Source organism: Heliangelus exortis, chromosome 7 (genome assembly GCF_036169615.1).
Source record: "Heliangelus exortis chromosome 7, bHelExo1.hap1, whole genome shotgun sequence".
Taxonomy (NCBI): Eukaryota; Metazoa; Chordata; class Aves; order Apodiformes; family Trochilidae; genus Heliangelus; species Heliangelus exortis.
The window spans coordinates 912,939-921,861 of record NC_092428.1 but is presented as its reverse complement, the minus strand read 5'-3'; the positions used below and the strand labels follow the sequence as shown (position 1 = coordinate 921,861).

The window sequence follows — 8,923 nt, the reverse complement described above, 5'->3', positions numbered from 1 at the left end:
GAAAAAAAAATTAAAAAAAAAATATCACTTCCTACAGAGAGCAAATCCCTTCCAGCATTAGCACAGACACAAGCAACCCCTGGCAGAACAAGAAATATATTACGAAAGCTCCTGCCCTGGAGGCAAGTGGTAAAGCCTGAGCACAACACAAGGTGCAGCTCTCCCCAGCCTTGAGGCTCCCTCCAGGCACAGGTACATTGGTGGCTGCCCCCACACCCCCTCTGCCCCTAAAACCCACCAATTTCTGAACTGTAAAACCACAGACAGGCCAGAACAGGTACACACACCTTAGAGGTTCTGAATATTTTTTTTTTCTTAAGAAACTTCCACACATTTAGATTTATTGACTGCAGAGCCCAGTCAGTACAGCAGGAACACCCTACAGAGCCCATGGGATGCAATGCACAGAACCTGCAGGGGAGCAGGGAAAATCACCAGCATGTGGAGCAGAGATGGGAAAACACACTCCCCCAGTCACCTCTTCCCAGAGTCAGTTTTCACAGGTCAGCAGGAACCACTGAAGAACCACTCCTGGCCACCTGAAACTCCCCTCCTCTTTCCCAGGCATTTCCCAGGCATTGCCACATTTACTTTTTTTTCCAGACCTGAGTCACTGCAATTTCCCTTGGCTGAGGGGAGGGCAGGTCCCATCTAGCAGAGCTGACTCCCCCAGACCTGCACGGCCAAGCTGCTGGAGATCAGGGGTCTTCCTTGGAAAAAGGCCATGGAATTTGGGGAGAACAGAACAGAGCTAACAAACTAAACCAAAACAACCCAAACCCAACAGGAACAAGGTGGTTTTGTACAGCCTGCAATAAAGCCATAGTCAGGGGTACAGTACTCTACACATGACACTTTTCAGGCTTGGACTGCTGCTCTCTGCATGCACATTTTACATCCACAGCACTTTGTAGGGACCTGCAGGAATGACTTTATTTTCCTCACGCTGAGCAAGAAAACATCTCCGTGCATTTGCTTCCCCTAAGTATTCACAATACTTGGGCTGCATCCTGCTCAAGGATTTCTGGAGAGGGCTCTGGGTCTGTTTATTCCCACCTGGAAAGGCCCTCATCTCCAGGAATGTCACTGGTGCCTGACACTGGCACTGGCCCCAGGCTTCTCCACGCTCAGACACGAGAGAGGAGGTGTCAGTAGAGTGAGAGGAGCCTGACAGTACATTGGTTCTGTAAACATAGTAATCCTTGGATTATAAATACTTTATTAAAGCTAACACACCTCAGCTTTTAGCTCGGGGCTGCCCACGACTGCCTCCATGAAATCTCATTCAGAAAAGTCTCATTATTTCCTGGTTTTTTTCCTTCCCACGTCAACAGCTCAGTTACAGTGGTTCCCCCCAAAAGCATACTTTTCCCTAGTTTTTTGTTTTTTTTTCCCTCAAAGAAGCACCAAGCTACCTGTTAATTCTACAAGTCCATGGCTTGGTAGCTTCCACGTTCATAAATAACTGCAACACAGAGCATGTCTGAGCCTTTTCCTGCTCAAAGTGCTTAAGTCACTGTTCTGCTTGCACCCCAGCCAGGGAATTCAGAGCCTGGGGCCACAGGAACAGGGAGGAAGCAGGAGGGCCCAGTGCCCCCTCACTCAAATACTTCCATTCAACCATGAAAATGACTGAAAATCAGGCACTGGGCCCTTCTTGTTGACCAGGATCCAAGCAGCTGGCACCCTGGAAGAGGCTCTCCCAGTGCCCTGCCTGCCTCCCAACCCACAGGAACCAAGAGCATCACAGTAGATGGGACAGAAGTGATGGGGTCCCAGCCCTCTGGTTGTTCCCTTATTGCACAGAGTATTTGGGGCTGGCAGGGGGAGAGGAGTGGGGGGCTCCCAAGGTCTTTTGAGAAAATCCTCCTGGGTGTCTGTCCACACCATCTGCTCCAGCAAAATTCCACCTGGGAGGAGGCTCTGCAAGGGATGAAGGATTTCCTCAGGTCAGCCTCAGTTTTCACTCAGCCCCGTGGGAAGCTGTGCAAAAAAAATGATGTTTATGCCCTGGTAGGTGTGATTAGAAGATGATTTTTGGTCCTGGGTACATTAACATGCTGATAATTTCAGAGGCAAACTTTTGAGACTCAGTTTGGTTCTAGTTTGAGAAGAGGCTGTACACTGCTGCTTTTGGCCAGGTGCACAGAAGCTTAAAAAAAAAAAAAAAGACAAGGATCACAGTTAAATGTCTCAATCTTCAGGTCAGAATGTCTGTGAAGAGCAGTCAAACTACTTCCTCATGTGCAACGCATCCTGAAATTTGGTACTGATGTACTGGGCATGGAAACCTTTCTTGTTGATGGTGTCATCTGTGTGGAACTGGATCATGATGGAGTCCCCTGCAGAGTAGATTTCTTCCAGAGGCTGCAGGAAAGCAAAGAAGAGAGCACAGAGTGGTCAGATCTGGCTAAACACCTGTCTGCACCATCATGATAGACTGGCAAAAAAACCCAAAAACCAGAACAAAAAAGCCACAGGCAAGGAGATCTCAGTCCTCCTGAGTCCCTCCTTTTGCCCTCTCTGGTTGCAGACTGATGCCAGCCCAGTCCCCAGTGCTCCCAGCTGCTCTTTGCAGGTCACATTCACTCCCTGGCTGCCCTCCTCCCAGTCTTTAGAGTTTTCCCTAGAGTTTTCCATGCCTTTTCAGGATGCTGTGCAATCCAAGCCAGCCCTGGTTTGGCAGCTGAGCCTCTCTGAGGAACCCCTGGAGGAGGGCTGTGACCTCTCACAACCTCCCTGGGCTGCTCTGCAGGACCAGCACTTTCCCAGCCACTTTCCAGTTGCTGTTGGACAGGTAAGGACACCTCTGCCCTGCTGCCCTCAGCTTCTTCCCCGGGCTGCTACACCCCTGTTTCTTTTCCAGCCCATTCCCCCACTTTGCTGGGACTGCCCCAGCACTGCCTCTCTTTTTAATGCAATAACAACCTGGTCCATTTCATTGCTGAGGTCGCAGAGGAATCAAACACAGACCCTCTGGTTTTCAACCCCATCCCACTAACAGAGTCACACCCCTTACTGGGGACACAGGAGAGCTGAGGAGCCAGCACACCACCACGGAGCCAACACCCAGCTCTGCCTGTCCCCCCACCCTCTGTTCTTGTCCCAGCATGGCCACAGGGTGACTTGGATTTGGGTTGGAAGTGTCTGGTGGTATCAGGGCACTGATGCCTACAAAATCCACCCCCCCAAAGCTTACCCCAGAGCCACAGAAACGTCCCAGTCGGGGTGCAGTGCTGTCATAGCCATCATAAACCTCCAGGTAGTCATAGCCACAGTCAGCCTCCTCCTCCACCTCAAAGGTCTGGAATATCAGCTCCACCCCATACCCATCTTCAGCCACGATCACCCATTCACAGTCTGCTTGGCCCGGGTAGTTGTTGTCCCCAAACTGAGCATGGGAATACAGCTCCTTGGTTTGCACTTCAGCCTTCAAGAGCCCACCACACTCTGGAGGGAGGAAAGAGCACAAAAAACAACCTCAAAGAGTCAGCACCCCAACTTTGGGATGAGAAGAGAGGAGAGAGAGAAGGGAGAAGGGAGAAGAAGGGAGAGAAGAGGGGAGAGGGGAGAGGGGAGAGGGGAGAAGAGAAGAGAAGAGAAGAGAAGAGAAGAGAAGAGAAAAAGAGAAAAGAGAAAAGAGAAAAGAGAAAAGAGAAAAGAGAAAAGAGAAAAGAGAAAAGAGAAAAGAGAAAAGAGAAAAGAGAAAAGAGAAAAGAGAGAGAAGACCTCCAGCACAAAATTACCACCATCTTACCCGTGCTGTGCTTTGCCTGGAAACCTTTCCTTTGCACAGAAGCATCAGAGTAAAACCTGAGGAACATCTTGTTGGTAGAAGCCAGGACAGGGTCTGGTTTCTTGCTGCCACAGAAGCGGCCAAGGATGGGGGACTTGCTGGTGGGCCCATCGTAGAGTTCCAGGTGGTCGTAGGCACATTCCTGGTGCTGCTCAATCTCAAACTCACTGAAGGTCTAGAGCAAGGACAGGGGCCATCAGGACAGGCGTTTGTAAATCTGAGCATGCAAGAGGCCAATGGTCTGTCCCGGCCCTCCCCCAGACTGGAACACAGCAGCATTTTTCCAGGTAAAAAAGTGATCTCAGGGTGCCAAAGCTCAGCAGTTCACATGAACGTGCTGTGCAGCCTTAGCTTTGCTGCCTCACCTGGGTGTGTGACCAGTTTCCAGCTTCAGGCCTCACACACTCTTCTTTTCCTGCCAGGCCCCTGCCTGTTAGTTAGCACACTAACTGGGAATTGCTTCCGTGCTGCTTTGCCATTTCCCTCCCTCGCATGGGCATTCTGCACAGCTCTGGGCATCACCACATGCATCAGGAGCATGGCCCTTCTCCCTCAGAGCCTGGCCCTGCCACCACCTTGTGTCCCAAAAGAGGAGGTCACAAGGAAGGCACCTTGGAGCTTCTGTTAGCAGAATGATGCTCTGCAGTTGTCGCTTGCTGGGGTCTCCCCTGAGCTGCCTCACATCTCCGGTCCTTCCAAGACCTTCTGCAGCCTCCTGGGAGGGACACTGTCCTCTCAGCACCCAGCACGGGACCCAGAGGGACCGACCTGCCCTTGGTGGGAGGGAGTTCCCTGCAGGTCCTGCCCACCCCTCAGCTGGGCTACTCACGACTTTGACGCGGTGGCCGGGGGTGGCAGAGATGTCCCAGGTGCACTCTTTGCGGCTGGGGTACTTGTCAGGCCAGTTGGGGCTGCTCATGGTCCCCTCTGCACTGCTCAGCTTGTGCTCACAGCCAGCTTGAGAGAGAGAGAGACGTGAGCAGATGGAGGTCCTGGGAACCCTGGAGCATCCTCCCTGCTCCTCTCTGCCTGCCGAGACCCTCCACTTGGGGCTTCAGCCACTGAACAGGACCTTCCAGGGTTAATGCCTCATTGGGGGGGTTTGTGCCACACTTTTTTGAGATAACCTGGGGCCTCATTAACCTCATCCATTACCAAATGCATTCTCCTGCTCCTCCACCCCCTCTGCCCAGTGCCCAGGGACACAGCGTCCAACCCCTCCACGCTCCTGGCTCTGGTCCTATCTCAGCCTGGAGCTGCTCTGCCAGCCTGGGAAGCTGAACCAGCTCCCAGGGAGGGCAGACAGGGACCAGAGAATGTTCAGAAGAAGGGTAGGGCTGCAGGGAGAAGGTAATCTTGCCAGCAGCAGGTGCTTCACCCAGCTCAGCCTTTCTCTCCTGACTCAAACCAAACGATCAGAGGAAGCAGCAGTCATGAGTCCCATGGTGATGTCCCACAGCTCCTCCTTTGGCTGCCCCTACCCCTCGCCCCCATCGGGGTGAAGCAGCTTGGGGACACACCTTACCTTCTTTACAGTCATGGGCATTTTCGTGCAGGATGAAGCCATTCCTGCACTGGCAGACGTAGCTCCCAAAGGTGTTGATGCACTCGTGCTGGCAGCCCCCGTTGTCCTTGGAGCATTCGTCCTTGTCTGGGGAGGATCAAACCAACACACACTGATGAGAAAGAGGCTGAGCTGTCTTTCAATTACCTTTCATTCTTTTTTTTTAGAGGTAACCACCCACCTCAGGCTCTGCCTGCTTTGAGCAGAGGCTGAAGACCCCCCCAAAAACCCCACGAGGTTCAGTCGGAGCGCTCAGCATGTGAAGGAACACAGCCACGTACCAGAGAAGTAGTGAACTTTAAAGCCTTTCTTGGAGACCGTGTTGTCTGATCTGAACTCCAGCCTCATGTTGTTGCCATGGGATGTGATCACTTCGGGCTTCTCAGAGCCACAGAACTTGCCATGCAGCTTGGAGTCAGAAGCCAGCCCGCTGCGCACCTCGACGTAGTCGTATTTACAGACCTGCCAGGAGACAGGGCAGGAGGGGATTCCTCACCTCCCTGGGCTGGGAACAGAGCTTCCATTTCAAAGGAAGGGACAGAGGCTTGGCTGAGAGGGCATAGGAACAACTTTGTTCTTAAACACACTCCTTATTCCCCAAATTCTCCTCTCTCAGTGCTCTCCCACCCCCTTGCTGCCCCTGCTCTTAAGGTGTGGGTGTGTTAATCAGGATAGCAAAACTTCCCTTTGATTGAGCTAAAATAATTACTCCTGTCTTATTTAAAAACCTGATAGTGTGGAGTGAACTTCAGCAGGCTGCTAAGTTAAGGAAGAGCCACTGCTCCCACTTAGAGCAGGGAAAGTGAGACCTGAATGCTGGACTGAAACTCCTCCCTGTCCCTAGCAGGACAGAGCACACATTGCTGCTCATTGGCAACTCTTGGAGCACTCCACTGCACATATCCAATTATTTTCCTGCCAAGGCAGCTCTAGAGAAGGTGGGGATGGGACATGTTTCAGGGCTGGAAAGCATAAGCAGAGCAAAGAAGCCCCTGTGTAACACAACAGCTTTAACCCTTCCACTCCATAGAGAAAGCAGAGCCAGACTCTGAGGAGAACTGGCTGCTTGTGCCAGGGAAACAACACTGATAAAGAGTCTCCTCTTGCTTGTGTCCCGAGGGATTTACCCAGCTCTGAGCTGGGCAGATGCAGGGATGAAGGATGCAGGGATGCAGGATGCAGGATGCAGGGATGCAGGATGCAGGATGCAGGGATGCAGGGATGCAGGGATGCAGGATGCAGGGATAGGGTACGTACATCGTTTCCTTCCAGCTCGAACACTTGGAACTGCAGAGAGATCCTGTACTGGGCTGGAGCCACCACCTGCCAGACGCAGTGTTTGTTAGTAGGATACTCCTTGGGCCAGCCAGGGCTGGTAATGGTCCCGTTGAGCTTGGTGATGAAGCCCCCACAGGCAGCTGGAGAGGCAATAAATGAACACAAGTTTTACTCGGTCCTGCTCAGACACAGGGATGGGGCTGGGAAAGGGACCCAGCTCCTGGGGGTGGTGGCACATTCCAAATCCCAGCCTCCAGGACAGGTTTAATTGCTGGGAGCTGTGAGGAAGACAGCTCTAAATCACACACAGCATTCTAGCTCCCCAGCTATAAATCACACCCAGTCAGCCCGTGCCCTGAGAGCCACTGGAGGCACCTCAGGTTGATTTCTTTTGTCCTCTCTGGCCTTGGGCTCACTGGGGATCAGTACACATTGCAGGTGTAAAGGGCAGCTTAGGGAACTGCCCCACACTCTGTCCTACACACTCCACTAAGCCAAGTTTATCACTAGTGGAATAACTGGAGGAAAATGGAATCCTAAGGGAAAACACCCCCGTCAGCTCTTCATGGCTTGTTATACATGGACTGCATCCTTGGGGGAAGCTGAACACAAAGCCTTGGCTTTCTCATCCCATTTCCCTAAAAAATTTAGGGCATCTCAGCTTCATCCTCTTGTGTGGAAGGGCATGGCTTTTACCTCAAAGGAAGCAACGTCAGTTTGCTCTTTTGCAGCAAAATCCTATTTGCAAGGAAGGAATTTTTCCTTGCTGTTTCTCGGGATTAATGAGGCAAGGCCAGATCTCCAAAACCTGCAGGGATAAAAGCTTTCTGTGGCTTGCCCCCAGCATCATTTGCCATTAAAATGAAAAACCCAAGGGAGCAGCTTCAATTAAAAAAGTGGCTGAAGAAACAAAAGCAATTTACTTGGATGGGCATCACTACAGTTTCACAGTCTGTCCTTCCTGTAGTATCCAAAAATATGAAGCTTAAAATAATGTCTGTTCTGCATGCAAGGAACACATTGATATTTTCTCCTACAAAAGAAATTTAATTTTTTAAAAAATAGTAAAGGTAGCCTTATATTGAAATACTTTTGGGGCACTAGATTGTGATGCCCACCCTGCCCCAGGGAGTCACAGGGTGCTTTTGGTGTGCTACCCAGTGGGATCCCTGCTCTGGCCATGAAGAACAACTGGGTTTAGAGATGCTGAGCTTAGAGAACCAGAGTGTTTTCAGTTTTTTCCATGGAAGATGTTGGCAAGGAGAAATTTTTCAGGTGGGGGAAGACAAACGGAATCAAAGAGGATGCAGCAGAAGGAAAATAATCTGCAGGGTTTGCTCAGGTCCATTACCTGCTGGGGTGGCTGCCCTACAGAGAGGTGCCTACACCTGTAGGTTCCTCACCTTCACAGCTCTTTTTGTCAGCTGTCAGCTCATAGCCAGGCTCACAGGTGCATCTGTAGCTGCCCAGGGTGTTCTCACAGTGCTGCTCACACCCCCCATTGTCTGGCAGGGAACACTCATCCATCTCTGTCAGGAGGAAAACCCAAACAAGTCACACACACCCCTGATCCACCTCCAGCTCCTCACATTCCTCACCCAACACTTCCTGAGACATCCCCTGGCCTCTGTTCGCCAGCTCCTGAGAGAAGCCAAAGTGCCCTCAGGAAGGAGCATCCTCAGTGTTTGAACAGAACCTGAGAAACCTCAATGAGGAAATCCAGGCACTGGGAGAGCTGCTCAGGGACTGGAATTGAACATTTGCCACTCATCTTCCACCCACCCACAGCCCCTGGCTCTCTTAAATTTACAGGACAACATACTCCATTAATTCAGTTTTAACTTTTTTTTTGTGCATAAGAGCACAGGTTAAGAATTATGGGTTGTGAAACCTTGTGACTTGAAAGCTGAGTAAGTGATTTGTAGTGGTGACAGACCAGTCTGCACAAAGGGGAGCCAGTCCTGCTCTGCTTGTTGGTTGTTTCTCCCAATGAGCCCAGGAAACAAAAGCTTTAATTCTCAGAGAACACTGCCCTTTAAATATGAGAGACCCAAACAGACTGTGACACCCTTAACACAGAAGTTAAAGTAGAAATAAAGGACTTATGCAATCCAAACACTGACACTGCAGCTGTGATTTCTGTACTGAACCCAGGAGAAACAGGACTCTCCAGCTGGCAGCAGCTCCACAGGTATTTTCCCAAGTGGCTGGGTATTTCTGCATCAGGATGCTGGTAAAGCACCAGGTCCCACTCTTCAGAAAAATCTTGGTTTTACTTGCATCTT

The 8,923-nt window shown here is 51.0% G+C and overlaps 1 protein-coding gene across 1 annotated transcript in view; it reads right to left on the bottom strand.

Moving 5' to 3' along the window:
* Window positions 1–907: 907 nt before the first annotated feature.
* TLL2 (tolloid like 2) overlaps window positions 908–8,923 on the bottom strand; it is a 45,065-nt gene continuing 37,049 nt past the window's right edge. The window contains exons 14-21 of the mRNA XM_071748084.1: window positions 8,042–8,167; window positions 6,618–6,778; window positions 5,642–5,822; window positions 5,322–5,447; window positions 4,626–4,753; window positions 3,758–3,971; window positions 3,200–3,450; window positions 908–2,367 (exon numbers count right to left, since the gene is read on the bottom strand). Coding sequence (XP_071604185.1) covers window positions 2,233–2,367; window positions 3,200–3,450; window positions 3,758–3,971; window positions 4,626–4,753; window positions 5,322–5,447; window positions 5,642–5,822; window positions 6,618–6,778; window positions 8,042–8,167 — 1,322 coding nt within the window. The 3' untranslated portion in view covers window positions 908–2,232. The remainder of the gene's footprint in view (window positions 2,368–3,199; window positions 3,451–3,757; window positions 3,972–4,625; window positions 4,754–5,321; window positions 5,448–5,641; window positions 5,823–6,617; window positions 6,779–8,041; window positions 8,168–8,923) is intronic.